This window comes from Oryza glaberrima, chromosome 1 (assembly GCF_000147395.1).
Source record: "Oryza glaberrima chromosome 1, OglaRS2, whole genome shotgun sequence".
NCBI classification, from domain to species: Eukaryota; Viridiplantae; Streptophyta; class Magnoliopsida; order Poales; family Poaceae; genus Oryza; species Oryza glaberrima.
Genome location: NC_068326.1, coordinates 17,041,266 through 17,065,901, shown reverse-complemented (window position 1 = coordinate 17,065,901; position 24,636 = coordinate 17,041,266). Strand labels below are relative to the sequence as shown.

The 24,636-nt window shown below is 43.5% G+C and overlaps 4 protein-coding genes across 4 annotated transcripts; 3 read left to right on the top strand and 1 right to left on the bottom strand.

Annotated features, from left to right (window-relative positions):
* The first annotated feature begins 484 nt into the window (after positions 1 to 484).
* LOC127760855 (protein RGF1 INDUCIBLE TRANSCRIPTION FACTOR 1-like) lies at positions 485 to 2,162 on the top strand. Its single transcript, XM_052285177.1, has 3 exons — positions 485 to 676; positions 1,383 to 1,622; positions 1,941 to 2,162. Exons 1-3 carry the CDS (start codon positions 485 to 487, stop codon positions 2,160 to 2,162), a joined length of 654 nt encoding a protein of 217 aa, XP_052141137.1.
* A 2,794-nt stretch (positions 2,163 to 4,956) lies between these two features.
* Positions 4,957 to 7,158, bottom strand: LOC127775246 (heat shock 70 kDa protein BIP5-like). The gene is made up of 2 exons (XM_052301561.1): positions 5,880 to 7,158; positions 4,957 to 5,797 (listed from the first exon to the last, which is right to left on the bottom strand). The coding sequence occupies exons 1-2, from the start codon at positions 7,156 to 7,158 to the stop codon at positions 5,109 to 5,111; spliced, it is 1,968 nt and encodes a 655-aa protein (XP_052157521.1). The 3' UTR covers positions 4,957 to 5,108.
* Positions 7,159 to 10,768: 3,610 nt separating this feature from the next.
* LOC127760618 (protein RGF1 INDUCIBLE TRANSCRIPTION FACTOR 1-like) lies at positions 10,769 to 12,003 on the top strand. The gene is made up of 3 exons (XM_052284908.1): positions 10,769 to 10,957; positions 11,214 to 11,459; positions 11,728 to 12,003. The coding sequence occupies exons 1-3, from the start codon at positions 10,769 to 10,771 to the stop codon at positions 12,001 to 12,003; spliced, it is 711 nt and encodes a 236-aa protein (XP_052140868.1).
* A 10,608-nt stretch (positions 12,004 to 22,611) lies between these two features.
* LOC127757967 (exopolygalacturonase-like) lies at positions 22,612 to 24,342 on the top strand. Its single transcript, XM_052283563.1, has 3 exons — positions 22,612 to 22,861; positions 22,985 to 23,272; positions 23,364 to 24,342. The coding sequence occupies exons 1-3, from the start codon at positions 22,676 to 22,678 to the stop codon at positions 24,111 to 24,113; spliced, it is 1,224 nt and encodes a 407-aa protein (XP_052139523.1). The 5' UTR covers positions 22,612 to 22,675; the 3' UTR covers positions 24,114 to 24,342.
* Positions 24,343 to 24,636: the final 294 nt, after the last annotated feature.

Genomic DNA, 24,636 nt, shown 5'->3' with positions numbered 1-24,636 from the left:
GCTGAGAGCCATACATTTGAATAGGTAATTCAAATTTGTTGTTACTAAAGCTTCTTGGTTTCATGCCACACGCTACATTTCAAAAACTAGGTAATTTCCACAAACATTAGTTTGCAAAGATACAACATGCAACTCACATGAGACATGGTATTGCTGTGAGGCACACACGGTGTGCTATGAGTGACCTGTCAAGAGCTCTGCACCATCCACCAAGAATTTACAGTTTCCGATTCGAATGAAGAATGCCAAATTTGTGCTTGCTCCAGCCTTTTGAATGTGATGATATGTGGTCCCAACCTTTTCATACTTACGTGTCAGCTCTCAACACCGCAAATTATGCAAACCACCTTTCTATGCCAGTGGTTTTATGTGAAACAAAAACGCACTGCTCACTGATTTTTTTGCTATAAATACACCCCGTCTTTTCACTTGCTAATGACACTAGAACTTAGCCTAAGATCAAAGCTTCCTATTATAATTTGCGATGAAAGGAGGAAAGTCGGTGCCTTCATGGGTAGAACTACTGCTCTCGACGCAGTTTTTTACTACTTGCAGTAGCCATCTCATCTCTGCTCGCAATGAATGCAATTTCTTTTGCATCGATTGCCAGACACCACAAGCATCCTTTTGCTATTATTGTCGTTTAAGTCATCATTCCTCTCATCATGTAATCCAGGTATGAAGTATATCAAGTTATTATTTCGTAATATGGAGTACAAAAAGTATTTAGATATCATCGTTTTACAAATGATACACAAATAGCTTACCTGAAAATGTTACAACAAAGAAATCCACCTTTTGTTTTTGCACAATGCTTTTATGTACTTCAAGAGGTGTTTTCCCATCCTTGGAGAGGTATATACCTCCTCATATTTGAAATATACGTTTTCATAAATGGAGTTACCAAAACTAATGCTAAAGATTGGAATAAGGTTGAAAACTCATCTTTGAAAATATTATTGAATTTTTGTTTTATTTTTAGGTATAAGTACGTGTGTTAGTCGGGAGGTATATGCCTCCAGGGTGGAGGTAAATACCTCATAACTAACAATACATTGTATATATACCTCTATGTACTTCCCAAGAAACAGAAAAGCTTCATCATTACCAATCATAAATTTATTTTCTAATCAGTTTAATCAATTTATTTTTTTATCACTAAAACAATAGGCAGTAGGGAGGTATATACCTTTTCAAGGATGGGAGAATACCTCATACTTCGAATAGAACTTCACCATAGAATGTAGTTGGTCTACACATAATTGTTTTGTGTGAGTGTTATAGGAATTGTAATTATGGAGGTATGCAAATAATATCTCATCAAAGATGGATGGTGCTACTACTAAATGATATATGCACTAATTATTCAATCAATATTTCAGATCAGACGGTCGTCATACCATGATGTGGTGAAAGTTTCTGAGTTGGAGGATATCCTTGACATAAGTGATGTACAAACTTATGTGATCAACAGCTCAAGGGTTGTGTATTTGACTGAGCGTCCTCAACTACGGAGTTGTGGTGTTTCAAATGCAAAGTTATCATCATCACAAACTTATAAATGTGAGATTTGCAGCCGTACTCTTCTTGATGATTTCCGGTTCTGCTCTCTTGGATGCAATGTAAGTTATGAAACTCTTACATAGGTGCTTTAAAAATCTAAATCTGAGTATTATGTTACAAGTTGTCAAGTATTTGCAAGATTAAACTGCTCGTGCATAATTTTACAAGCTGTCAAGTATTTGTAGGATTAAAGTTTTTCGCACATCATAAATTTCCAATTAAACAATACAAAAATATGATTTCATATAGTTGGAATATTGTTTTAGTATGTGGTTAGTTTTCGTTTAGTGCATATGTTATGCATATATTATTTGGCCTTGTATTCCGCTCCAAATGTATTGATATGAATCATTTCCCATATGAATCATTTCCCATAGTTCACAGCCATAAAAAGAGACAATGAGAAGAATGTGGCTCAAAATGGTATTGCCTCCAATGCAAAGGACGTTGAGATTGGCACCAACAATGGCAGCACAAATGCTGGAAGTGCCAATGAGATATCTAGTGATGCTAATAACTACCACAATGAAATACCTTCATCAACAAGAGTTATTCGTCACCGTCGGAAGGGAATTCCTCGCCGTGCACCATTTTTCTGAAGAAAAGGCCTCAGTTGACGTTGCCGAAGAAATCAATAAATGGACATGTAGCAAGGGTGGTTGTCATTGTGTGTCTTCCATTTTTTTTTGTCGTATTCCATATCTGTTGTGCTTTTTTGTGTGAATTTTAATGCTTTCAACAGTTGTTGCTTTTGTTGTGGGAATAAACATTGTGGCATGAGTAAAAGGATTTCAGTTCATGTAGGGTATGATGACAGGCTGTGTTTCAATGGTTCTTGAAGCATTTGTTAGTATGTGAGCACTAAGAAAAGAACAGATTTTGACATATATTTCTAAATTTATATTCACTAGAAAAAATATTCGTGTGTTGCAACAGATGAATGCTATTTTAATCTTATTGTTGTTATACGGTTTAGCTTGGATGAAATTCACTCTGGGAATTCACTTGGATTTTTTTTAGAAAATCATGAGTTACAATTAGGAGTACAACTTTAATCTCAAGTTAAGCATGCTAGTTTTTTGATAGAAATTTCTTAAATGACTTCTTTTGTATTTCTAAAAACAAATGGATTTAAAATCCGACTCAAACACGGATCTGTATTTTCAAAAGCGAACGTACTTAAAAACTGACTCAAATACCTGCAAAAACATCTTCAATTTTTATAATAGTAGAGATAGAGATGTGGCTTTTGTTATCAAAACCTTGGTACTTTTAAGTTGAAGTTGAAGGTTACTGTGGTGGTATTCCGTGGTATCTTTCTAGTATTTCTATTAGTTGTTTTCAAAAATAATTTTGTTAAATTTGATGGTGGAGGCCAGAGTCAATACAACTATAGCAGCGAACGTTCATTAGTGCCAATCGAAGTGCAGAGTAAATTGGAATAAATAGAGGGAGTGAACCACCGTTCTAGATCAGGTCTTGCTAAAATGAGGAGACATGCCATTGTTTCATGCCAGGGCAGCAATGGGTCTGATGCCCGGGCTTTACCATGAACTGGCAAAGTGGATTCTAGTAGAGGTGGAACGCACGGCATTGATGGCGTCGGCTCGGCTCACTGGCGTTGTCGCAAATGGGTGGTGTTTTTGGCAACATGGTAGCAGGGAGTGGACGAGACTTCAGGGAAAATGAAGAGGAGGATGATGCGAACAAAATAGATAGAGCCGTGTGCATGTAGGCTTGTGGGAGAGTACTTAGTTTGGAGTGAGTTCACACTCCACAGGCTCAGCTAGCTTCCAGTATGGTGCCAGGGTGGAGCTAGTGGTGAAAGGTAAAGGAGAAGCCCTCAAAAAATACCCCTCGGTTATGCTGCGAGCGAGGAGAACGGCCTTCCGGTTCGATGAATAAGCGAAACGGCATATTTCCAAACAAAAACTAATTTATGAATAAAATTTTTATATACGTGTTCTTAACGATCTAGAAGCAAAGGCTGAGAAATAAACTTCGATGAAAAAAAATCTCAAAATCGTCTTCAAATTTAAGGTTGAAAATTCAAATTTTGGCTGATAAGCATAAACAGAAGCGTAAAGATGAGGTGCTCCGTCTTCCTCGGCTCTAATCCCAAGCTATCCCTGTCGATTCCTCTACAACCGATGAGTTATAGCTCAATTCCTTGCACTTCAAGCTTCCCTAGTACCCCACTAAACACCTGCATGTGTTCACTTGCTAGTTTGTGGGCCGGAGGCTGTCATTGCCACTCGCCCGGGGTCGTCACCACCGCCGGGCTGTCTTTGCCACATTTCCTCACCGTTTGTATCTCGTCGTCCCCAGCCTGCAGTTCGGTGATAGCACCGTGGAAGTCCCTATGAGACTACAATGCACTATTTTACATGGGAACACTCTCTAATGCCACACGCATATGTAGGCCAGCGAGCTCAACCGCTTGGAGCCACCGTTCCGGCCACCTCCCGCTGCGCTGCTGCCACTGTTGGGTGCGCAAAGAAGTCCTCTACAATTAACTTTTGAACCCCCAACCCCGGCCGAACCTCCGTTTGCCGGCTGCACCGTCACCAACCTCGCCAACCACCACAACCAGTTCCGGAGGACCTTGTTAGAGGAATAGATAGAACCCGAGGTACGAAGTTGTAATTTTCTCATTGCATGAGGTATGAAGTTGTAACTTTCTCTATGCATGACATGTGGGCCTAGGATATTGCTTCGAACAAGTAGGGGATTAATTACGAGTTGTATTTCCATAACCGCAGGGGCTTTGCTGCAAAGGTGCATCCAATGATCTGTGGGCCCTTTGATTTGAAATCTGAGAAATATAACTTAGTTAAAGTAATTTTTGTTCAACTAAAAATTGTGCAAATTTGCAAGATCCATAGAAAATTCATATTACCACATTTTAGGGTGAACCAAATTTCAGTAGATTCACCAAAGTATTCTCTACAATGATATAAAATAAAAGTCACATTTTTATAGGAAACTAGATGATAAATAACATTAAATATATTTGTGCGAATGAACTTTGTAGATATACAGGATAACAGAATGGCTGATATTTCAATTAAAAAGGTACTCTCTCCGCTTCTAAATAGTTGATATTGTTGACTTTTTAGCACATATTTGACCGTTCGTATTATTCAAAAACTTTTGTGAAATATGTAAAACTATATGTATACATATAAGTATATTTAACAATGAATCAAATGATAGGAAAATAATTAATAATTACTTAAATTTTTTTGAATAAGACAAACGGTTAAACATATTTAAAAACTCAACGGTGTCAAATATTTTAAAACAGAGGGAGTATATCTGTACCAGATTCGATTGATCATCTACAAAAGAAACAGAATCGAGTGCGTCTTTCTGGTCATACCTCATCTTAGTTTCTGACTTCTGAGTAAATCATAAGAACTCATAGTATCAGCCTGATCGATTGAGACTAGCAAGATTATATATCTTATACGAATAACTACAAGACTAATTAGCTGCATCAAAATGCAATGTCCTAAGAAAATTAGGCTAGTGACATAATAATCCTAAAGTTCATCATGGCCAAGTCCAGATGTCTCGTGCACGGCCGCCATGAATGGGCCACACGCGTCCTCCAACTCCTTGAGCTTCTCCTCGTAGTCCTCTTTCTCGGCGGCCGGATTGCCGTCGAGCCACTCGCTCGCCGCCCTCGCCTTCGCCTCGCAATCCGTCTCGCCACCGGTCACCGCCGTGTTCTTGACTATGTAAGTCTCCAGCATGTTCAGGGCGTCGACTCTCTCCTTCACGATCCTCTCCTCCTCGACGAGATCCTCCGCCACCTCGCGGATCATCCGGTCGATCTCCTCCTTGCTCAGGCGGCCGTGCTCGTGGCCTTCACCGGAGACGATGGAGAGCCTCTCCGACTTGCCGGAGCCCTCGTCCGCCGCCTCCACGTGGATGTCGCCGAGCTCGTCCACCTTGACGGTCACCTGGATCGGCCGCCACCGCCACCCCCAGTTCCATACGCTCGCCGGCGGGATTCCGGTGAGCTCGAGCCGGCCGAGGAGCGTGTTGTCCTTCGCCGTGCTGCCCTCGCCCTGGAACACGTTGATGGCCACGGCCGTCTGCCTGCCCAGGTACGTGGTGAAGACGTGCGTCCTCTCCGCTGGCAAGCGGCTCCGCCTCGGGATCATCGGCGTCACTGCGCCGCCGGCCGTCTCGATGCTGATTGTGTCTGACAAGAATGAGGGGAGATCTAATGGACCTGTGGATCAAAGAAAAAGATTCAGTTCTTGCATTGCATCGTTGAACGAAACAAAGAGAAATTAGTAAATTACCCAACATAGTTGGTTTGTCGTCGTCGTCTCCGGCGACGTGTCTTCCTATCACGGCGGCGCCGTAGGCGACGGTCTCGTCGGGGTTGTTCACCTTGACGATCTCCTTCTTCCCGTCGAAGTAGTCCCTGATGAGCTGCTGCACCTTGGGGATCCTGGTGCTGCCGCCGACGGGGATGATCTCGTCGATGTCGCCCTTCTCCAGCCCGGCGTCCGCCATGGTCTTCCTCAACGGCGCCATCGTCCTCGCGAACAGGTCGTCGTTGAGCTCCTCGAACTGCGCCCTCGTGAGCGTCTCCGAGAGGTCGACGCCGCCGTCGAGCAGCGCCTCGATCTCGACGCGCACCTGGTGCTGGGCGCTCAGCGCGTGCTTGGCGCGCTCGCACTCCCGTCGCAGCCTGTGCATCGCGCGGCCGTCGCCGCTGATGTCCCGGCCGTGCTTCCGCTTGATGAGGTCGACGAAGTGGTTCACGACGCGCTGGTCGAAGCCCTCGCCGCCGAGGTGCCCGTCGCCGTTGGTGGCGAGGACGTCGAAGAAGCCGTTGTCGGCGACGAGCGCGGTGACGTCCAACGTCTCGCCGCCGAGGTCGAACACCACGACGCGCTTGCCATCGCTCTTCGCGTTGTCCAGACCGTACGCCACGGCGGCGGCGATCGGCTCACTGACAATGCGCATTACGTCGAGCCCGGCGATGCCGCCGGCGTCGCTGATAGCCCGGCGCTGCGCGTCGTTGAAGTAGACCGGGACGGCGACCACAGCAGACGAGACCGTTCTCCCGAGGTGCGCCTCCGCCGTCTCCTTCATCTTCGCGAGCACGGCGGCGGCGATCTCCTCGGGGCTGAGCACCCGCACGTCGCCGTCGGCCGCCTCAACCCGGACATGCGGCTTCCCCTCCATGTCCACGACGGCGTACGGCAGCCGCGTCATCTCCCGCTGCACGTCGTCGTCGCCGAACTTCTTTCCGAGGAGCCTCATGAAGTCATGGACTACGGCGCGCCCAGGGCTACCCGCCGCCTGCTCCTTCGCGGCCTCGCCGACGACGAGCCGCCCGCCGCCTTCGGCGACCCAGGATGGGGTCAAGCGGTTGCCCTGGTCGTTGGGGATGATCTCGACGCGGCCCTTGCAGTACACGGCGACGCAGGAGTAGGTCGCGCCGATGTCGATGCCGAGCACGGCGTTGTCCGTTGAGTGACACCGCTCGTCGGCCGGGACGACCAGACCCGACGCCAACCCGGAGACGGCGAGCAGCAATGTCGCCGCCGTCGCCGCCGCCGTCGCCATACGCGCCATTGGAATCGGATTCTTTTTCGTCGTTGACGGAGAGACCTCGTCGACGCGCCCAGTCTATATATACTCAGCCGTCGTTGTGCGCGACGTGGCCGCCGCGGAGGAGTCAACGTACTGGGGGGCAAGTGTCGGTGTTTGGGTCAATACGTGTGAGACGCGTGGCACTGTGTATCTGAGCCGTAGGTGGTCTGATCTGACGGTCAGGATGGGACTCGCGAGTGGCGGTGACGTGCTACAGTGCTGGCCTACCAAAAAGTTCAGGTTCTGTTTCCATTTAGGTACGAAGAACTTTCTCGTACGATAAACGTAGAAATTCTTTTTCTCCTTAAGGGATGTTAATGGGTTTCTTAACTGGCATCCAAAAAGCTATGAAAAATTGAACATAAATTAAAAGATAAATCAATTGTTTCGTAACAACATGCCGCCAAGGATCTATAGCTGTCTTTAATCTCCCTGAGCTCATATTTGAGAAAGTCAACTACTACTAACCATCGATCACAGGTGAGAGCTTTACATCCGCTAGGCTGACAAAGACTATATTAGGTTGTGCTCTCTATTGTACTCGTGAGATATAGATATATAATAGCAACATCAGCTTCGGCGAATAAATGTAGAGCTATTACCTGTAAGTAGGGGGCCATTACATGTGCAAAAATCATTTTCCACTTCTTTTTACTACAATCTCACGTATACTTTAGTATCAATAATCCCCATATGTTACAAATACCGTTGTCAGGTATAACCCTTCCACATGTACACTATTCACAGTCCAATTTGAATATTTCAATATGCATGTTTTTACATGAGTAAATTTACTTTTATTAGTGATGTTTCGCTTTCGATCACCATTTAAAAAATGTTTTTACTTTGGATCAAATATTTTTATCTTTGTGGCACTTTAATCACCCTCGTTTTTTTTTTGAAAACTCACTTTGATCACCCTAACTCTTTTATACATCTACATCCAACTTATCATATGCCAAAGAAATGGTCTTACATATACTTGTGAGAGTTCATTGGCGAGTAGGAGCCGAAGTATTCGAGATTGTTCATATGCTTGAGAATATAGTGGGTGGTCCAAAGTGAAAACATTAGTTAAAGGGTAGTCGAAAGTGAAACACTGGTAATAAAATGTAGCCCAAAGTAAAATTTACTCTAAATGGATTGATGTACCATGCTAATCTTTTTAACTTTTTAGGAGTGAATTGCACTTTGGTCCACCATTTTTTTCTTTTATCAAACTTTCATTATCAAGGTTTTACTTTGGAGTTTGGATCAACCTTTAGCCCATCTTTTCATGTTAGAGAAAAATTATCTTTGTTGCACTTGGACTACCCTAAGTCTCTTTTCTAGATGCATTTACCCTCTCATATGGCAAAGAATAGCCTACTTGTAAGTCATAATATTACCGGCATACAGGTGGCAATGTACTTGAGGTCATTTACGTACTTGAGAAAAGATTTTGGGTAGTCCAAAGTGAAACTTTAATAATAGAACGGATAACATACTTCCCTCCGGGGGCTTGATGTCACAGTAAAAATCGGATGCTCCCTGACCCCAAGCAAGGGTTGTGGGTGGAACGGTGAAAAATCTCTATAAGTGAAAGTTAAAACCCAAAGTGCCATGGCATTGATCCACGTCATTGTAAAAGTATGAGCCATCGGATGTAACAATCGTTACAATACCTACTGTTGGATCGTAGAAAAGTCTCAGTAAAAAAATGATGAAATGTCAAGATTCTTCGAGAGACTTCTATGAGATGGCTGAAAAAGAGGGCGAGAGAAACAAGAGATAGCATCTTCATCTCCAACAATAAATACTTCTTAACCTATCCTCCCAGTAAATAAAATATATTGGGGAAAGTATTACTCCAGTGGCCAATTCAGCACAGTGAATCTCTGTTTTGGTTTGGCGCAAAAAAAGTATATGATGCCACACACCTTCCAAATTTAAATATCATACCTTTGAATTACCCAAAATTGTACTGAACTACACTTGAAATTAAAAAAAATCTAATTCTGCAAACTTTATAATTTAAGTAACTTAAACATTTTTTTTATCCTAAGCGTTAGACACATCTTCTAAATTTCGCTTGACATATAAATTAATTCGTATTAGAATCATCCACTAGAGGATGATGGACTGGAGTCCAAAACACTACACCTTAGCGCCACCACGCACGTTAAAAAGGTCAAAAAGCCAACGGTCTAACTCTAAATTTACGTCATTCAAAAAAAAAAACAAATGTATATTAACACAAATTGCAAAATGATATAACATATATTAATTTTCCGTTTTAACTGGATAGTCAAGATAAACTTATTAACATACATTTCACATGTAGATGTATATGGACGGGCTATATGGCCAGAACGCCAACAGAATATAAGGGGGCGTGAAGGGAGCTATGCAGTGGTGAGTACGATGGGAAGGTAGCAGCGACGATGAGCGTGTGTTAGGAGGGGTACGAGTATGAGTAATGATGTGTGAGTTTTGAAAAAAAATAGTGATATGTGTGTCTGCGTTTTTCATTTACGTAATTGTAATAAAAAAAATATGTGTGTATTCTCACATGTTAATTTCACTCTACCAATGACTTTTTTGACTTTCATTAACCGTAATTCATCATTTACATTGTGATCACAAATTTCAGCTAATTACTATCAACAACACGTAAACACATTTAAAAAGAGATGTTAAAGTCACGTGGATGCGCAATATAATGTGCTAGTAATTATGAAAGTACTTCCCTCAAGGCACCCGATGCCACTGAAAAAATTGGACGATAAGTGATCCCAGCAAGCGTTGTGAGTGGTATGGTGAACATAAATTACTGGTCATATGCAGGGAAGCATAACGTTGTTGTAGTTAGCTAGCTTCTCATGCCATCATTTTTCTCACTTCAAAATATATTTTTTTTCATGAACAATTTATCCCAATTATGATCTGATTATACCATTGTTTTCGTTGCAACTAAATCTTGATAACAAGATCTCAGTTGGTTATATTCAAGTGAAAGAAAATATGTGTACCAACCATTAAAATTTAATATTTCATACATGAGAAGTCAATGTTTCAATTCGAATTTGACCATATTGCATATTTAAAGTTTTTGTGTTGCATTGGATTTTTTCTAAATGTCACATATAGTGTCGTTCGAATGTTACAACAAGTACTTTTGCAAATTGTTGTTACAAAAGTTTGCTTGTTTTCGTGATACTTACTACACTTAAAATAAGAACACAACATCCATAAAAGGTAGTGTTGTAGATCAATGATGTTGCATGCAACTCACGCAACACATGGTATTGATGGCATAAGGCATGCCAAGCATGACCTATCATCGCCCAAGCACTATAAACCAAAAATTTGCAGTTTCTTTTGTTCGAATGGACAATGCCAACTATGTGCTTGCTCTAGCTTTTTCAAGTACAAAAAAATATGTGGTCCCAGACTTTTCTGGCCCACAGATTATGCAAAGCATCTTTTGGCGCCAGTGGATTTTCTTAATAAAACAAGTATTGCTCATTGATTTATTGCTATAAATGCACACCATCCTTTCACTTACTAACCAGATAGGCCTAAGAATCCTCTTGTGTTCACCATGAAGGGAGAATTTGTGCCTCCATGGTTAGAGCTCTTGCTTTCCACACAGTTTTTTAACACCTGCACTAGCCATCACAACTCCCCTCGCAATGAATGCAATCTGTTTTGCATCGATTGCCAAGCACCAGAAGCTGCCTTTTGCTATTACTGTCGTTCATGTCATCATTCTTCTCATCGTGTAATCCAGGTATGAAATAGTTATTTGGTATCATTGGGCACAAAAGTAATTAGGTATCATCATTCACAAATGATAAATATTTTTACAATCTTTTTTATACATCAAAAGAAATTCGATAAATTATATCTTACAACTATCATACACACATTAACTTTCTAGCATAGTTATGAATATTGTGAGTATGTCACACATATCATGTTCCATCAAAGATGAATTTCACCATTGGTTAAGCAGATCTGAGTAGATTTACTATTTAATCTTTCAGATTAGGCGATCATCATACCACGACGTGGTAAAAGTATCTGAGTTAGAGGATATCCTTGATATCAGCAATGTACAAACCTATGTAATCAACAGTGCAAGGGTGGTGTTTTTGAATGAGCGACCTCAGCTACGTGGTTGTGGTGTTTTGGCAATAAAATCATCGCCATCCTCATTGTCCTCTTATAATTGTGAGACTTGTAGCCGTGTTCTTCTTGATGCATTCCGCTTCTGCTCACTTGGTTGCAATGTAAGTTATAAACCTCTTCAACAAGTACTATTCAAACTAATATTGTTATGCAATTTAATATGTAGTCCAATACTTGGATAATGAAATTTGTGAGTGCAAACATTGTCCACTTTTAAGAAAGCAATAAAAAAAAATGTGATTTCACACTTAGATTGAATGCTTGTTGTAGGTTGTGCTTTGTTCAATTATTATTTACTTTCACATTTTAAATTAGAACCTTTTACCTTATGTGTTATTCCACATGTTATGACGCTAAAATTTTCCACAGCTCATAGGCATAAAAAATGATGTGGAGACAGTTGTAGCTAACGATGGTATTGCCCACAATGATAAAGACATAGAGATTGATGGCAGCAATGGTACTGCAAACACCAATGGTACTGGAAAGGGCATAGAGATTTGTGGCAACAACGGTACTATTGCAAATATTGGAAATGAGGATGAAATATGTAGTGATGCTAGCAACAATAAGGAAATACTATCATCAACAAGGGTTGTTCGTCACCGACGGAAGGGAATTCCTCGTCGTGCACCATTTTTCTGAATGAAAACTTCTTTCGATGTTACTGAATAAAAAAATAAATGGACCCTTTGTGTTATTATGTCCTCCATAGATCTTTTGTTAGTTCTATTACAGATCTATGGAGCTCATATTAGTTCTATCACAATTTTTGCTATTGTTGAGTTATGGCAATATTCCATAAATTATAATTTTGGTATGATTAAAAATGATTTGGTAGTAATACAATAATAATTTGTGCCTCAAGCTTCTTGGTTGCTTCTTTCATAGCATCAACCAAAAATATGGATCTCGTTGGAAATTTGGTCATAATTCGGCATATTTTAATCCAAAATATTAAGACAATAAACATGATATTTGTAATTTGAGTAGAGCTAGTGACATTGCTAGATGTGTACAATATGAGCATGCTTAATATAGAATAAGCATCAACATAGACAAGAGAACGCAATAATATTGCGACCGACGGTTGTAGGAAACGAAGAACGAACGGTAAGAGTGAAACGTTACACCCTGAGAATGGCCCTCCGCTGGAGTTTGAGGCGGTATTGCCTCCGTTGGTGTTGACGGGAGGCTCCTTCTCCTTGTCTCCAGTGTTGTTGTTGTCGCCGGTTGTCGACATGTTGGTGAAGATGATGCAGAGCAGTCGCGCTTGAAGCGCTACCCAAAAACTTGATCGCCCGCCTACCCGTGCAGGTTCTCAAGCGGATGGAGTTTCGGAGGCACCTGCTCGTTCCGATCACCCGTGCGCGCGGGATGAACATAACCGGGGAAATAGAGAGACAGCGCAGGAACAGAAGGAGAGTATCGCCAAGGAACAATAGCAGCAGGAAGACACACTCTTTGAGAGCCTCTGCCTTGCGTTATATATATATAGAGAGAGAGAGATATCCATTACCACACAAATAAATCTCATTTGTTGTGAAGGTTACCACAAAATAAATCTCATTTGTTGTGAAGCTTACCACATAATGAATCTTTCATTTGTTGTGAATGTTACAACAAATAAATCTCTCATTTGTTATGGATGTTACAACACAATGAATCTCTCATTTGTTGTGGGGGTTACAACACAGTGAATTTCATTTGTTAATGGTGACTTTATTCTTGTCTGTTACAAAACGGAAGAGCAGCAGGCAGGCTTAGCTCGGTCGGCCGCCTCGCCTTGCTACGCCCACGGCCGAGGCCGACTCGGCGCGCGTGCATGCGTGTGGCCGTCCAACCATCACCTCAACCGGTCAATAGGGAATATCCAATATCACCCTATTTAAGTTGAGGTTCTTCCACCTAATTTTTCAAGGCAGTATTATTCTCTCTAACATTAATTGTGGGCTCTTGAGATTTTAATTGAATTAAATTGGGCCTAGCCCATTTATTCCAACAATCCCCACCAAATTTCATGGCTCACATGAAATGTTCTCAAAACTGAACCTGTTAGTTATACCAGTGTTTCGATGGAGACTGTTAAGTTGAACTTCCACCTAGGAAAAGAGCTACACCAGATCACAACTGCACAATGGACTATGCCTTGAATTTTCAGTCTTGTGTGATTCAGGTTTCACTCAAACCCTTAACTGGTACTGGCCTGTCGTTTGGATCCCCTCTGTTTGGAGCGTATAAGTTATACTCCTGGCCTTTTCATGAGTATCTAGAGATCACCCAGATCTCATAGACTGTCACTAGCAGTCGGACTCATATAGATGTGTTCCTTCTAAGATGTTCTGTAGGCCAACATCTCTGCTTTATGAAAAGCCACTCGGATCACATTAAGGTGTATACCATCCTACCATACAGATTAGAAGAGAAGTGCATCATGAAGATAAGCTCATTTTAGGGTCTCTTCTCTCAGTTACCCAATAGTTTGTTTCGCCATCCAAATTCACGGGATCTCCGATCACAATGGACAGGTTTCCACCATTGTGCAACTCTAAGTGGGTCTCAAGCCCATCTCCCTCGATGCACAGTCTATCACATTATGTGCTAGCCCCTTGGTAAATTGATCTGCCAGATTTTTAGCCGTCTGGACATTGTCCAATGCTATCACTCCGGAGTTTTTCTGCTTTCTGACAGACTTCAGTCTTCTTTTAACATGCCTGGATGACTTCATGTTGTCCTTCGAACTGTTCACTTTAATAATCGCTGTTTGATTATGACAGTTCATCAGGATTGCTGGTACTGGTTTTTCAACTACCGGCAAGTCCATCAGGAGCTCACGAAGCCATTCGGCCTTAACTGTGGCAGTATCTAAAGCTGTGAGTTCTGCTTCCATTGTTGACCTCGTTAAGATGGTCTGCTTGCAAGACTTCCAGGAAACAGAGCCCCCTCCAAGTGTGAACACATACCCACTTGTGGCCTTTATCTCATCAGCATCAGATATCCAGTTTGAATCACTATAGCCCTCCAGTACTTTTGGGTACCCAGTGTAGTGAATTCCAAAGCTCATTGTCCCTTTTAGATAGCGCATTACTCTTTCAAGAGAATGCCAATGATCATCTCCCAGATTTGAAACAAATCGGCTCAACTTGCTCACAGCAAATGAGATGTTAGGCCTCATTGCATTAGCTAAGTACATCAATAAACCAATAATCTGGGAGTATCTCAATTGATCCCTTGCTATTCTTCGGTTTTTCCTTAATAGCACACTAGGATCATAAGGAGTAGGAGCTGCCTTGCAGTCACTGTAACCAAAGCGACTCAGGACCTTGTCCACATAGTGAGATTGCACAAGTGTAATCCCACCCTCATCTCCTCTCAGTAGTTTAATGTTAAGAATAACATCAGCCACTCCCAAATCCTTCATTTCAAAGCTTTTGGACAGGAAGTCCATGACCTCCCCAATCATATTGAGGCTGGTCCCAAAGATTAATATGTCATCGACATATAAACACAAGATCACTCGCTCTCCCCCACCATAGCGATAGTACACACATTTGTCAGCTTCGTTCACAACAAAGCCAGCAGACGCAAGTGTATTGTCAAACTTCTCATGCCATTGCTTAGGCGCTTGTTTGAGACCATACAAGGACTTCAACATTTACACACCATTCCCTCTTGACCTTCTAGTACATACCCATCTGGTTGATCCATATAGATCTCCTCCTCCAACTCTCCATTGAGGAAAGCTGTCTTAACATCCATCTAATGGACGAGTAGACCATGAGAGGCTGCCAGAGCGAGTAGTACTCGAATCGTGGTCAAGCGAGCAACCGGTGAATAAGTGTCGAAAAAGTCCTCGCCTTCTTTTTGGGTATAACCCTTGGCCACAAGCCTTGCCTTGTACTTTTCAATTGTACCATCAGGTGTAAGCTTTTTCTTGAAAACCCATTTGCATCCTACAGGCTTGCACCCATATGGACGCTCGACGACTTCCCAAGTACCATTAGGCATAATTGAGTCCATCTCACTGCGTACCGCTTTCTTCTAGTAGTCAGCGTCAAGAGATGAATATGCCTCTTCAATGGTTCTTGGAGTATCATCCACAAGATATACAATGTAGTCATCTCCAAAAGACATTGTAGTCCTTTGTCTCTTACTCTTTCAAGTTGCTACAATGTTATCCTCCTCAGGATTTTCCTCAAGTGTTTGATCAATGTATTCTATCGGCGCAAAGTGCTCAGGGGATAAAATAGGTTCTTGACTAGAAGTGCTAGGTGCATTTTTCATAGGAAATTCATTCTCAAAAAATGTGGCATCTCTGGACTCAGTAATTGTACCAACACGCATGTCGGGTACTCTAGAATTTACTATTAAGAACCTATATCCCACACTGTGGATAGCATAACCAAGGAACACACAATCTATGGTCTTTGGTCCAAGTTTACGCTTTTTGGCTATAGGTACATTTACCTTGGCCAAACAGCCCCATGTGCGCAGGTGAGAGAGATTTAATTTCTTCCTTTCCCATTTCTCGAATTGTGTTACTTCCTTATATTTAGTAGGAATTCTATTCAAGACATGACACGCAGTCAATATTGCCTCACCCCACCATTCCTTGGAAAGTCCTGCAGTGTCTAACATGGCATTCACCATCTCAGTTAGAGTGCGATTCTTTCTTTCGGCTACCCCGTTTGACTGGGGTGAATAGGGAGGCGTCCTCTCATGAATAATTCCATACTCTTCGCAGAAAGAAGTAAACTCATTGGAAAAATACTCTCCACCCCTATCAGACCTCAACCGTTTGATTTTCCTTTCCAGTTGGTTTTCTACCTCAGCCTTATAGATCTTAAAGTAATGTAATGCTTCATCCTTTGTTTTCAATAGGTACACATAGCAGAATCTATTGCAATCATCTATCAGTGTCATGAAATATTTCTTTCCCCCTTTAGTCAACACGCCGTTCATTTCGCACAGGAATGAACAATTTCTAGTGGTGCCAAATTCCTCGCCTCAGATGCCTTGTGAGGCTTGCGAGGTTGTTTCGATTGAACACAAGTATGGCACTTAGAGCCTTTGACTAAAGTGAATTTTGGAATTAAACTCATGTTGGCTAAGCGTGTCATACAACCAAAATTCACATGACAAAGTCGTGAATGCCACAAATTGGACTCATCATCATTATCGCTTGCATGGTTCACAACTTTATTACACATATCATCCAAGGAAAAGCGGAACAAGCCTCCGCTGTCATAACCTTTTCCAATAAACGTTCCATATTAGATACGACACATTTATTGGATTCAAACACAAGTCTAAAACCATCTCTACACAGTAGAGAGCCGCTAACTAGATTCTTCTTTATTGAAAGGATATGATGCATGTTCTTCAGCTGCATGATATTTCCCGAAGTAAACTTCAAATCGATCGTACCAACACCATGAACAGCTGCAAGCGATCCGTTTCCCATCAACAAGGAGGAACATCTCCCGACCTGATAGGAAGAAAACAGGGAAATGTCAGCACACACATGAATATTAGCACCAGTATCAACCCACCAATCAGGTGAGTGACAAACAGAGAGAACTGTAGGTAAAAATTTACCATACCTCGATGTTCCTCTGCCCTCACCAATAACCATGTTTGCAGACTTCTTGTCCTTGCGCTCAGGACAATCCTTGGCCCAATGCCCATACTTGCCATACACAAAGCAATCTCCTTTTGCCTTTCCCTTGCCTTTCTTCTTAAAATTGGTTGTAGCCTTGGGTTTGATGTCAGGTTTGACTTTCTTGTTGTTGTTGTGGGATGCGTGAGGGTTCTTCTTCTGCACCAAATTGGCGCAAGAACCTCCCTCGATCTTTTTGCCCCGGTTGTCATTTGCCCTCGCCTTCTCCTCAACACCCAAAGAACCAATGAGATCAGTAACACCGAACTCTTGCCTCTTGTGTTTTAGAGAAGTAGCAAAGTCCGACCAAGAAGGTGGCAATTTGGCAATAATGCCAATCGCCACAAACTTGTCCGGCAACTCACAATTGTTGTTCTCAAGTTCCTTTGCCAACATCTGAATCTCATGAGCCTGTTCCACTACAGAATGGTCATCGACCATCTTGTAGTCATATAATTGCTCCATGACATAAAGCTCGCTGCCGGCGTCGAAAACTCCAAACTTGGCCTCAAGTGCATCCCACATGTCCTTCCCCGAAGGCATGTGCATGTACACATCCACTATATTGTCAGCAAGTACACTGATCAATGCTCCACGGAACAGGCAATCCGAAGCCTCGAACTTAGCCTCCTCTTCAAGAGAGAGAGGCGGTTCACTCGGTTTGCCCCGTGAGACAAAGAAACAATGCATCGCCGTCAACCACAAAAGTGTACGTGCTTTCCATCTTTTATAATTTTAACCATCAAAAGCTTGTGGTTTTAGTGATGCAGCAAAGCTAACTACCGAAAAAGACCTATCAAGTTTTTGGATTGTTGGAAATTTGGTCATAATTCGGATATTTTAATCCAAAATATTAAGACAATAAACATGATATTTGTAATTTGAGTAGATCTAGTGACATTGCTAGATGTGTACAATATGAGCATGCTTAATATAGAATAAGCATCAACATAGACAAGAGAACGCAATAATATTGCGACCGACGGTTGTAGGAAACGAAGAACGAACGGTAAGAGTGAAACGTTATACCCTGAGAATGGCCCTCCGCTGGAGTTTGAGGCGGTATTGCCTCCGTTGGTGTTGACGGGAGGCTCCTTCTCCTTGTCTCCAGTGTTGTTGTTGTCGCCGGTTGTCGACATGTTGGTGAAGATGATGCAGAGCAGTCGCGCTTGAAGCGCTACCCAAAAACTTGATCGCCCGCCTACCCATGCAGGTTCTCAAGCGGATGGAGTTTCGGAGGCACCTGCTCGTTCCGATCACCCGTGCGCGCGGGATGAACAGAACCGGGGAAACAGAGAGACAGCGCAGGAACAGAAGGAGAGTATCGCCAAGGAACAATAGCAGCAGGAAGACACACTCTTTGAGAGCCTCTGCCTTGCGTTATATATAGAGAGAGAGAGAGATCTCCATTACCACACAAATAAATCTCATTTGTTGTGAAGGTTACCACAAAATAAATCTCATTTGTTGTGAAGGTTACCACATAATGAATCTTTCATTTATTGTGAATGTTACAACAAATAAATCTCTCATTTGTTGTGGATGTTACAACACAATGAATCTCTCATTTGTTGTGGGGGTTACAACACAGTGAAATTCATTTGTTAATGGTGACTTTATTCTTGTCTGTTACAAAACGGAAGAGCAGCAGGCAGGCTCGGCTCGGTCGGCCGCCTCGCCTTGCTACGCCCACGGCCGAGGCCGACTCGGCGCGCGTGCATGCGTGTGGCCGTCCAACCATCACCTCAACTAGTCAACAGGGAATATCCAATATCACCCTATTTAAGTTGAGGTTTTTCCACCTAATTTTTCAAGGCAGTATTATTATCTCTAACCTTTACTTGTGGGCTTTTGAGATTTTAATTGAATTAAATTGGGCCTAGCCCATTTATTCCAACAGATCATTGCTAGCCATACTTGCCATTATACATGTTGTCATTATTAATTTGTGTCTGTGATAGAGCACTAATAAATGCTTGTTTGCATAGGGTTAACCGCCTATGGGAAAAATAATGCATAATCGTAAGGAATCACAATGCCTAACCAAGATATACAATCAAGCCATCCATATTGTTTCATCTCACACCTACTATGGTGGGGTTGGGGCACAGTGGTGGGGGCCAATGCTGTCCCTCATAAAGTAAGAGACATGGTTAGCTAATTGGCATATAGGACCCACTATTGTATGATAATTTGACAACATAACCAGCATAAACTCAAATGAAAGAATACAAAATAAAATACCAAATTTAGAGGTAGTGGAAATTACTAACCATTTCTACAAGTCTTGGTGAATATTTGTTTCAGGTGAATTATGGACAAAAACCACCTGTCACGCGAAGAAACACACCTTTGACCAATCAAACACGAGTACACAGATTAGAAAGCCCAGGAACCACAGCAAAACCTATATATTTAAGGCTAACCACCGTGCACTATCATAAGGGCCAATTGGATAGTGACCAAGCCAAAGGGGAGGATAAAATGAGCCAAAAATGTTTCCGCCGAACAACTATTATGGCCTCCCATGCCCAACTTTGCTAGGGAGGTTCCCACTGACCCTAGGAGTCCATCTAAGCCTGCCCGGCTGAAGACAACCCATCTAGGAGTTCGGCTGAATCAACATCAACTCCTCTCGCCATCTGCCGCCACGTGGAGGACCAGGATACACTCCTAGTAATAGTTGTGGGTGGTTGCTGCCATAAGAACCGTCATAGCTGCCTATAAAAGGGTGTTCCCTCCTCACTTTCAAGCACACACAACTCAAGTGGAGTATAACTCACTTTCATATTTATGCTACTCTTTAGTAGAGTAAGAATATAGGAAGAGAGTGAGGGGAAACTCTGAAAGGAGTGCCCCAAGTGCCCTCCGGTCGGTCAAACCCACCTATTGCCTCCCCTCCACGTCCACTTCTTTTCAGTTCTCATCTCGCAGGAACAGCGCAGTAACACAACGGTCAATGTGTAGTAACACGGCTCCTTTCTGCAGTAATGATGGCAACTGAATTCTCAATCTTCCGTCGGGTAAAGATAACTATTGATTATTTGAGAAAAAAAATTTCTCACCGTCTTTTTGAGAAAAAAATTTTCTCGAACGGCTCAGAGGCACTACACAGGACAGGTGGTCTCTTTTGAGAGGAATAGTTCGAGGTGCTTCCATAATCTTCGAAGAGATCATCCTCGAACTAGAAAGGGATTTCCAAAGGCATAATTTCTTCTTTCTTTGGTTCCTGAGGCTCGGGTGAGGGCTCAAAGGTTGAATTTTGGGATGTAGAAGGTATAGGCTTAGTTTCAACGGTTGAAGCTCCTCATGGGTATACTTGACTTCCTAGAGGATTTCACAATAGACGAAGGGAGGTGTTGTCTAGGATACAATCCCGACCTTCTACCATGCGAATGAGCCTCAAGTCGGAAAAAAGAAGATACGAGGCAGACTTCTTCTCACTCTGCTAAAAGCCAAGAATTTCCATCTATAGGAATACATCACGGGTTAACAAGAAGAAAGCAAGACAACGCCTACTTTTGAGTTATCCCCATTCACCATGTGTCTTCCTAACAGTGCAAGAAGGAGTACTGCCGAACCATGGCTACAAGGCAAGGACGGAGTTCAAAGCCATATGGGTTTTGAAAAGGTAGTGGCTCAAAGAATTCGCCCTTTGGAGCGGAATGATTTTGAATAAATATGTTGCTCCATGGTAGAAGAGAAGAGAAAGGAAGGAAGAAAGCACAAAAGAAAAGATACGAGGATGAACCAAGTTCAAAGATGATACAACAACCGTTCCCCGGCAACTGTGCCAGAAAGCTTGTTGGTATTTATTACGATCACAGAATAATCTACAAGCACATAGATACCATTGTAGCGTTCACCCAAGACAATTCCAAGGTATCGTATCCACAGGAAATATGTGTGTATAATCTAAGAACATGATTCTTACAAGGACAACAACTAAATGGTAGGCTACGGATATAGAGTATTCCTATGGGTTAATTATCTTAATTAAGTTAAGGTAAAACTCTATCAAATGCTTCGGGCGCTAGCTTACCCCTGGTCTACCAAGGAGACTCTAGCCTACAGCTCTATGATGTATCTGAACATGGAGAATTACGAAGGATGAACAGGTTGTCACCACTTGCCGTCTACCTCTGCGACCCGTGGAGTACACAACAAACAAAGGTAACCTCCAGCCTATACACCACGTCTATGCTATTGATTACTACCTTAATCTCGGTACCATCTAAAGACTAAGGTACTCTACCTAAGTAGAGTGTTGAACCCACAACGATGAGAATATATCTTACTTAAATAAGAAAAGAAAATACCAAAGGAGATTACGAATACTTACTTATAAAAGAAGCATCTGTCAAGATACAAGATTGGAGAGAGTGCCGATATCTTTGGCACTCCTTCGGAACTCCATTGGAAGAATGCTGACATCTCCGGCACTTCTCCGGAACTCCCGGACAAAACTCCGACATTTGGGGCACTCATTTCGGAGCTTCCCCTCACTCTCTTCCTACTCTACTAGAGTAATGCCTGAGTGTATAACCTGAATTAGTGATACGAAAAAGTAAACGAATAAATGCGTCGATGCCAGAATGATAAAAAGCTTAACAGAGAGTTGTGCTCCACTTGTTGGTATAATATGGAAGATAGGAGTGGAGGAGCTATTTATAGTGTGAGATGACTTGAGTGAGTTGAGATTCTTAAGGGAATATTCCCCTCCGACTCCTCTCAAGCCTCTACATGTCCTCCAACCCTCATTAGATGGCAGTTTCTTTCCTTGGGACCTACGCTAATGCCTTCAGGAGGGAGATAACGGTTTCCATGTGGAAGCTAGCCGCGAGGGGTGCCAGAGTTGGTTCGGCCGAACTTCTGGCCCACCTGCCGGCCACTCCTTCAGCTGGGTGGCTGCTTGGTGGGCCCCCAACATGATGTATTTTGATTGGGCTCAATTCTAGATGGCTTTGATTGGCATATGGTCCCTCCAATCCGTGTAATTGTTGACGGTCGTTATCGATCAGTTTCACCCGTCAATATTACTGAAATAAAAGAGAACTAGTTATCCTTGCAATGCATATTCATGTTAGAATAAGATATATTCCACTAGCACTAGGACTACTAACATCTTGCAGAGAATAAGCATAAATGGAGGAGAATCGACAGCGAAATGGATGATCAATCAATCGGACGTTGTCGAGAATCAGACTTGCGGACAAGTGGGCTGAGAACACTAATTTCACACGATCAAACCATCCCAAAATTCACAAGTCTACATATGTAAGCAAGAGAGGAGGCCGCCTGATGAAAATGGGCCAGGAAGGCCCAGCCCATGGTTGGTGGCCTCCTTGAGGGGGTCAATTAAACTACCTCCTCGCGAAAAATCGCGCGCCGCCAACACGCACGCGCCAACTAGCTTTGGCGCAAACTGAGCTAGCTGTGGTCCGAGAGATATGAACAACAAAAACCAACCTGTCAAAACTAGAGGATACAAGGGCGCCAGTTCAAGGATTGCCTAAAAATAGCAGAGGCCAAGACCACCATGCCTTAAACATAGGAAATGGGCCTCCTCTCGGTGTCAGCTTATCTTCCCGAGCTTCTCTGCGTCGCCGAGGAGAGAAGGAATCCGATCGAGTGTTTCCCGAGCAGTAGCGACAGAAAATGGCTGTGACGATGGACAACGCCATCAGGTTCATGTTCATCCTTAGCGTCGTCTACGGCGCCGCCTATGCCAAAAAGTCTGAGGCCAAGGTCGCTAGTGCTCCTAGCCTAGTGGCTGCGGCCAACACAGTCTTCGACATCACCGAGCTCGGCGCCGTCGCTGACGGCAAGACAGATAGCACCAAGGTGAGGTCACATGCACAAGAAACGGTCTCTTTTCCCAGCACCTCCATGTATGTACAGATCAGGTGGTTTTCGTCGAGATTCATACGGGTTGGCTTCGGTGGTCGATCGATATGATGTGTGCAGGCGGTCCAGGATGCGTGGGACGCGGCGTGCGGGTTGGCTGGGTCACAGAAGGTGGTGATCCCCAAGGGAGAATTCATGACCGGGTCCCTCAACTTCAGCGGGCCGTGCAAGGGCTACGTCACCGTCCAGATCGATGGCACCATGTTTGGCTCCAATGACATCCCCAAGTACAACAAGGGCAACTGGATCGAGATCCTCCACATCGACAACGTCCTCGTCAACGGCTCCGGCACCCTCGACGGCCAGGGCGCCGCCGTCTGGAAAGACGAATGCAAGATCTTGCCCAACGTACGTAATTAAGAGTATATATAATAAAACAGATCGATCGATCGACAACGTAAGAGTCATTAGTAATATGCATGCATGCATATGTACATAGACGTTGGTGCTGGACTACGTGAAGAATGGGACCGTGTCGGGGCTCAAGCTGGTGAACGCCAAGTTCTTCCACATCAACGTGTACATGTCCAAGGGTGTGACGATCAAGAACGTGACCATCACCGCGGTGGCGAACAGCCCGAACACGGACGGTGTCCACATCGGCGACTCGTCGGAGATCAGCGTGTCGGACTTGACCATCGCGACGGGGGACGACTGCATCTCCGTGGGGCCGGGGAGCTCGTGGATCAGCATCCAGGGGATCACCTGCGGGCCCGGGCAGGGGATCAGCGTGGGGTGCCTGGGCAGGTTCAAGGACGAGAAGGACGTGACGGACGTGACGGTCCGCGACTGCGTGCTCCGCAACACCTCCAACGGCGTCCGGATCAAGTCGTACGAGGACGTGCTGTCCCCGATCACGGTGTCCAGGCTGACGTTCGAGAACATTCAGATGGACGGGGTGGCCAACCCGGTGATCGTGGACCAGAAGTACTGCCCCGAGAAGGACTGCCCCGAGAAGAAGGGGAGCAAGACGGTGACCATCAAGAACGTGACGTTCCGCAACATCACCGGCACCTCCAACACGCCGGAGGCCGTCAGCCTGCTCTGCTCCGACCAGCTGCCCTGCAGCGGCATGGAGCTGCTCGACGTCAACCTGAAGTACAACGGCAAGGACAACAAGACCATGGCCGTCTGCACCAACGCCAAGGGCATCTCCAAGGGCTCGCTCCAGGCCCTCGATTGCCTCTGATCTCGATCCATCCATCGTCGATCGGCGTTATATCATCTCTCTATCTATTGTCGTCTGATATATGTATAATTCGCTTATATATAGTATGTACTATAAATGCAACGCGGCAAAGCCGCGCGAAAGTGTACATGCGCCAGCCCAATTGGGCCAAATAGAGGTATTACCTGTTACATTTATATGAACAGGAGTGAATGGCAAAAAATTAAAAATCATTATCAACTCTAGGTGCAATGTTGCCAGTGCAGCGAGGCAAATTAGAAACAAAATACATGTTACTATACATGATCATTACCATAAAAGTATTGATTACTATTAGGGGTGGACAAAAAGCTCATGGCTCGTTAGCTCGTTTAGCTCGTGACAAGCTCGGCTCGACTCGACTTGTTACATTTTTATACGAGCCGAGCTGGCTTTAAAACTCATTAGAGATAGCGAGCTAGCTCGTGAGCCTTAACAAGCCAGAGTAGGTAATAACTCAGCAAGCCACCGTGTGATAGGACTGAAAGGAGCGATTATATCACCA

Bases quoted from the DNA above. Each gene is read 5' to 3' on its own strand.
- LOC127760618 (XM_052284908.1), top strand. From the start codon at position 10,769: ATGAAGGGAGAATTTGTGCCTCCATGGTTAGAGCTCTTGCTTTCCACA. The intron at 10,958-11,213 runs GTATGAAATAGT...TTAATCTTTCAG, and splicing joins CTTCTCATCGTGTAATCCAG to ATTAGGCGATCATCATACCA. The intron at 11,460-11,727 runs GTAAGTTATAAA...AATTTTCCACAG, and splicing joins TCTGCTCACTTGGTTGCAAT to CTCATAGGCATAAAAAATGA.
- LOC127757967 (XM_052283563.1), top strand. From the start codon at position 22,676: ATGGCTGTGACGATGGACAACGCCATCAGGTTCATGTTCATCCTTAGC. The intron at 22,862-22,984 runs GTGAGGTCACAT...TGATGTGTGCAG, and splicing joins GCAAGACAGATAGCACCAAG to GCGGTCCAGGATGCGTGGGA. The intron at 23,273-23,363 runs GTACGTAATTAA...ATATGTACATAG, and splicing joins AATGCAAGATCTTGCCCAAC to ACGTTGGTGCTGGACTACGT.
- LOC127760855 (XM_052285177.1), top strand. From the start codon at position 485: ATGAAAGGAGGAAAGTCGGTGCCTTCATGGGTAGAACTACTGCTCTCG. The intron at 677-1,382 runs GTATGAAGTATA...TCAATATTTCAG, and splicing joins CCTCTCATCATGTAATCCAG to ATCAGACGGTCGTCATACCA. The intron at 1,623-1,940 runs GTAAGTTATGAA...CATTTCCCATAG, and splicing joins TCTGCTCTCTTGGATGCAAT to TTCACAGCCATAAAAAGAGA.
- LOC127775246 (XM_052301561.1), bottom strand. From the start codon at position 7,158: ATGGCGACGGCGGCGGCGACGGCGGCGACATTGCTGCTCGCCGTCTCC. The intron at 5,798-5,879 runs GTAATTTACTAA...CAGGTCCATTAG, and splicing joins CGACAAACCAACTATGTTGG to ATCTCCCCTCATTCTTGTCA.